General features: G+C 46.4%; 1 protein-coding gene across 2 annotated transcripts in view; it reads left to right on the top strand.

Moving 5' to 3' along the window:
* LOC135824472 (uncharacterized) overlaps positions 1-2,031 on the top strand; it is a 9,532-nt gene extending 7,501 nt beyond the window's left edge. Inside the window, exons 5-6 of one of the 2 annotated variants that reach the window (XR_010554860.1) lie at positions 497-1,319; positions 1,544-2,031. Coding sequence is in view for 1 of the 2 variants with exons in the window: in XM_065337207.1 (XP_065193279.1) it covers positions 497-506 (10 nt within the window). In the remaining variant the exon portion in view is untranslated. Of the gene's footprint in view, positions 1-496 lie in introns of both variants that reach the window. The other variant, XM_065337207.1, reaches the window with a different exon arrangement.
* The last annotated feature ends 3,771 nt before the right edge of the window (positions 2,032-5,802 follow it).

Below are 5,802 nucleotides of genomic sequence, written 5' to 3' on the forward strand. Positions count from 1 at the left end.
CCGGCTCACCTGGCGCTGGAGCAGACACTGCCTCTGTGCAGCGGTACAGCTCGACGGCACGCCACGGAACAAGTGCGGAATCGATGTAGTTCCGTACTGACTCGTGACGTTCTAGAACGTCACGCGTGTCACAGTGGCAGTGGTCATGACGTATCAGAACGTGACGCGTGCTCAAAAGGTTAACAATAATACAAGTGCATAAATAACAGGGTCATCCGGTCTTAATGATCATGTTTCAGTTTAGTTCCACAGCAGGCAGCCATAGTGGTATGGCCTAAGACCATGATTGAGAGACTGACAGTACCAGGTTCAAATCCTGCTTGAAAGGGGAAGGATTTTTTTCCAGCTGTGCTGCAGCCCACAGTTAGTTGGGAAAATCAGTTGGCAATCACTTTACCTCTACTGCAAATACGGTCGTCTGCCTGTATGTGACAATCTGTTTGATCTCTTCACTTCTCTTTTTGTGTCTGTTTTGTTTTGTTTTCCCACGGTACAGGGGCATGTGAACTTCGGATTTGCATGCCAATATGATCTGCTGATATTGCAGGATGATTAAAACAGCCAGAAAATCCAAGTGAGGTGTCAGTTCTCCTTTCTTCCAAATAGCGATGCTACATCCCGGCCTCCGCTGACTGGCTCATGATCTTCATGTGGAAATGGTGAATCTGGTGTGTGCCGTTCACCCGTAATCGTGACTCTCTCTCTCTCTCTCTCTCTCTCTCTCTCTCTCTCCCCCCCCTCTTTCTCTCCATTTTCCCTCTCTCTGTGTCTCTCTGTCTCTCTGTCTCTCCCCCTCACTCTCAACGCCTCCGGCATAGGATACGATGTGCCTTTCCTCCTTTGTCAATTTTGCTCTTTCATTATTTTTGTTCCATCAGAAGTTCATCTGGCACAGGTGGATAAGTCTACGTTAGTACGTGGTTTGCGCCATCAACTATTGCAAAGATGTTCTTCTGCCCCCCCCCCCCCTCCCCGCCTGCATCATCATCAGTTTTGCTCTTTCATTATTTTTGTTCCATGCATTGAACTATACTTGCATGCTGAGAATTCATCAGGCACAGGTGGATAAGTCTACGTTAGTCATACGTGATTTGTGCCATCAACTATTGCAAAGGTGTTTTTCTGTCTCCCCCGCCCCGCCCCCCCCCCCCCCACCCTCCCGCCGCCCCGCCCGCATTGCAATATCATGTATACTCAGTATCACTGTTTAGCTCTCTCTCTCTCTCTCTCTCTTGGGAACACTTGCTATATTTTCACCACTGAGCTGTTGATTTACGATTAAATTTGTTTATCTTCCCAGTGCTTCCAGCCACGCCTAAGTTGCTCTCATGCGCTATCTAGGCCTTGGCGGATAATGCCGGCAGAAAAATTGGCAGAATTCGGTACTTTTTTCTGGTAAGTTTCATGCATGTTTGGTATGTGGATAAAGAAATGGAGCAGAATTCGAGGAATTGCCCGCCATAAGGTTTGTATGGTTCTGCCAATTTCACTGCTTTTCGAGCAGAATCTGCCACCTTTTCGAGCATTATCCGCCAAGGCCTAGCGCTATCCCTGCCTTTGTATGGACAGATTGCATGATTATCGCTTTGTTTCACTTTGTAGTGAGGTAAAAGACCTCGGCGGACCTCAGTCTTTTTCTTGGTTTATGTTTCCCCATACCGACCTCTTTCTCAGCCAATAATAGATACGTATTCCCCCAGTCTCTAGCCGCACTGATGCAGAAGCTTTTTTTCTTCTATTTTTTTCACAAGAGCCACATTATCCACATGTCCTTTACGTCTCTGTTGCTCCTGACTGGCTATCGACATCCTTTGTCTTCACGGAGTTGCTGCTGCTGCTCTTGCTTTTGCTATTCTTTCGTTTCCCGTCTAACCCCTACTTATCTTTATCGCCGTGCACGGTTGGCTATCAGCCTATTACCCGCTCTCTTCACATTGGTTGGTGTTTCCACTGCGTGGTCACACGGCATTATAATATGCATGGTCTTTGACCATCAAAATGTATGTGATTCGGAGTTACGGACTTTCCAAAGTTAGTTGCGGGCAGTGGCTGGTCCCGGATCGCCCGGATAAACGAGGCACATTGTACGAGTGTACTGCAATCATGGACGTCTGTACAGGTCATGTGCTTGAGTGGTGGGCCGGGGGGGGGGGGGGGGGGGGGGGGGGGGTGACGATTCCTACCCAGCGTTTGGATGCAAGAGTCACGCTGCATTTCGTACAGTAGATCTACATGTACATGATCGTACCTACTCTGAAAAAGTTCATATCATTATGCAAAACTGCCGAGCTGTGCGGGCAAGCAAGTGTATGCATGCCATTTTCAGGTAGATCTACTAATAATGCTAGTTTTATTCAAAGCCCCTCATTTTAAGAATAGCGAGAAGGTACAAGAGAAGAGCTAGAGAGAAAAGGGAAACCAATGAGAAGTCCAGGTAGAAAAGGCAAAGTAAAGATTTAGAACATTGAAAGGATCGGTCACGGAATACGGTAGCAGGTAGATCTACTAGTACCGGTAGTAGTAGTTGCTTTGACTCCGTCTTCATGGTTTCACGCGTGTGACCCAATTGGTGTTGTGAATAAAACCGTTCTCAAGTAGTAGCTGGTTGCGGATTCTACTAGCTATGACATGTTTAATGGAAGAGCAAGTGTTCTGGCAAAAATACACTGTGATCCGGATCTGGTTTGAGATTGGGAGCCAGCTCCCACATGGCCAGTATTGATAATTAATGCTTTCCAGTTTGTATAGAAACTAAAACTTCTTCCCTACATCATGTACATGTACATGTAGATTGCACTTGAAACTGACACGCTCAAATCAAAGTTTTTGAGTGTGTTGTAGCATGTGCGTGCAAGGTGTGCGAGGGGTACTGTGAACGAATTCAATGTGACATTGTGAAGCAGGGCAAGTAGAGCTACATGTGCATGTACATGTTCTAGTTCTACATTAGTAACTACTAAACGGCGTTTTATTGAACGCACAAAGCAATGATGATAAATGCATGCAAGAAGACAATGAGAGCAAAGAATTCAAAAATGAACAAAAGTTAAACAGCAAAATTGAAGGATATAAAATGTGAATGGCAACAGGAAAAGGGGAAAGAAAAGAAGAAGAAAAAACTCCAAACCTTGGCTTTGGTAACATTTTCACCACAATACGAGATGATAAAAAGAAAAGAAAAACTATGCCCTCTACTCTAGAACACACGGTACAGCAGTAGTGCTGTACTACTAGTGACTCCATGCACTGATGAACCCACACTGCTCACACACTGCTCACACACCTCACACTGCTCACACTGCTCACACACCTCACACTGCTCACACACTGCTCACGCCGATTTTCGGTCGACGTGCCTTTCTACAAAGTACAATTTAAATTAAAAATTATCAAATTTCGAAGTACAGTCACACTTGATGTTTTTTCGGCCTATGCCCGGGCTATGGCTAGCTACTACTAGTAAATAATAATAATAATAATTCTCGTCTACGTTCCAAAGGGAACTCACGACAATGGAGTGACAAAAAGCACCGCGGCAGAGAGAGAAAAGAGAAGATAATGATATTTGACGAAAACAATCACGGTGTAGATTTCACATGAGTTCCAATACACCACATCAGCAAAGCTTTTTCTTAGAAAAAAATATAAAAAATAAGATAAATGAAAATGAAATCATTGGTCATCACAGTTAGTCATGTGCGTCCACACCAAAATCACAGCCGGTCATGTGTGTTCACACCACCGCAGAACAAATTTTACTCCACTTCTGCCGGTCAACTGCACAACTTCTTAGGGTTTCGAGGTGCCGGCTCGTCTTCAATGCGACGGCGGTGAACTTGACGTCTTGCTGGAGGGTGGTGACTAAACAGGACCTTGGAGCTCCCCTCCTAGATCCTGTGCCTCACAGCGTCCTCCATTGATGCGTATGCAATCATTGCTTGATTGCCTGGTGTCGATGATGGCTGGCGTAGGATGTAAGCACTACTAGTACTACTACTAGTAGTAGCTAGCTACATATAGCTATGCATGGCGTGGCTTGCTACTTGAACTAAAATACTTGCCAGAGATAGGCCATCATAGGCTATTAATAATAGCCTATAGTATTATAGCCATAGGGTCGTGGGATGGGCTCAGTGACTAGTCATTATTTGTACTGTTTTAGTACAGTACTGACAGAGGACGTCTTTCTTTAGCTTTGTTCTCACAAGCATCACGGGAGCAGGGAAATGGACCGGGAAATCCCCGGGACGGTATGCAAGAGTTGTGGTCTCTTGGCGCCTGGCAGACTTGGAAGTAGATCTACGAATCGACGTGCCAGAGCGCCCAGAAGTGGCTAGGTTTTACATGACTTACTGACGTGGTGCGATGCCAACAAGACGATACACCAGTGCATGTGGCCCGCAGTATCAGATCAAACTGACAAGACATCTCTGGCAAGGGCTGATTCCGCGATGACTTTCCTGCGCTCACTAACATTTCACTTTCAGTCTTTGTCAGTTTGTGACCTACGGCTCTTGTGGCACCTGTCCACAGGGGAAAGGCACAGCAGGCGCTACAACAGTACAAGGGAACATGTAACTGGTTCAGCATCACGTGCATTGAAAACACTGCCTCGGAGACAGCCTCTCTACTACTAGCGGGACTGTACGGTCGCTGCGAGTACAATCATGTTACAGTGTAGTAGTGCAGATGTTTTTTTGGTAGCTCTCTATCTACATGCAGACTGCATGTACTGTAGATCTACATGTACCTCTCCTGCGCTTGAGTCTTCGGCTCGTATGCGAAACCTTGCCATCGTGATTATGACGGGGGACAGATTTAGGGCCGTTTCACACGAGGTACAAAATCGCGTACATGTCACGTTTCCGGTTATGTTCCCTAGGAGATGGAGCACTTTTGGCGCGAAATGTGAAACGCATCGTGTACGTTTTCAGCAAGACCAGGATCTAGGAGGGGTGTAGAAAGCAGGATATACCCAGCGTTCTACTGACAAACTTCGTTTTCCTTGCATTGTGATCTGTCGTCGTGTTTGCTTTTTTTTGCTTCTGTTTGCTTTCATTGCTGGTTGCTGGTTGTGCCTTCCGTTTCGGACAATGCCTCGCCAAATATTCTCTGATGACCTGGAGGCTAGACTTATTGAGTTGTGGGCCGACTATCAAAAATCAAAAAGTGGCCAGATGGTGAAGCGTATTGTGACTTTGTGAGGGAAAGGGAGATCGCCGAGAAACTCAATGCTGCGTTCCGCTCAGGATGGTTGAATCCAGAGAAAAACTTGAAATTACACTTTGAACAAGCGAGGGCAATGCAGCCCTTCTACGCCTCGCCATCCTTTGCAACCTCTCTCGTCCGTCCATCTTTCTCTCCTTGTGGCGATCAAAGAAAACGAGAATCAGGGAGAGAACATCTCCTTGCCAAACTAATAATAATTATTATTATTTTGTGTTCAAAACTCCCGCGTTCGCGTGCGGATTCCGTATTTTACGACTTCTGTGCGAGGCAGGTCAAAGCTGCCATGGCAACTGCTGCTTGAATAGCATGTTGCGACACTCGTGTGAAATCACGCGCTGTGTACTGTGCCTAGAACGCCCATTCGTGAAAAGCCATGTATACCTCGTGTGAAACGGCCCTTACCGTCCCTCTCATATTCAGACAGAACACGACTCGGGCTGCATCCGGAAACACATTCCTTGCTGTAGTGTAGACGTTGCCCGACCTTGTCCTTTGTGATCGATTTGCGATTTCCGCCGCGTTTGATGTACGCGATAACGGCCGTCGTGACACGGAGCAAGGCCGTCCACTAGC

This window comes from Sycon ciliatum, chromosome 9 (assembly GCF_964019385.1).
Source record: "Sycon ciliatum chromosome 9, ocSycCili1.1, whole genome shotgun sequence".
Classification (NCBI taxonomy): domain Eukaryota; kingdom Metazoa; phylum Porifera; class Calcarea; order Leucosolenida; family Sycettidae; genus Sycon; species Sycon ciliatum.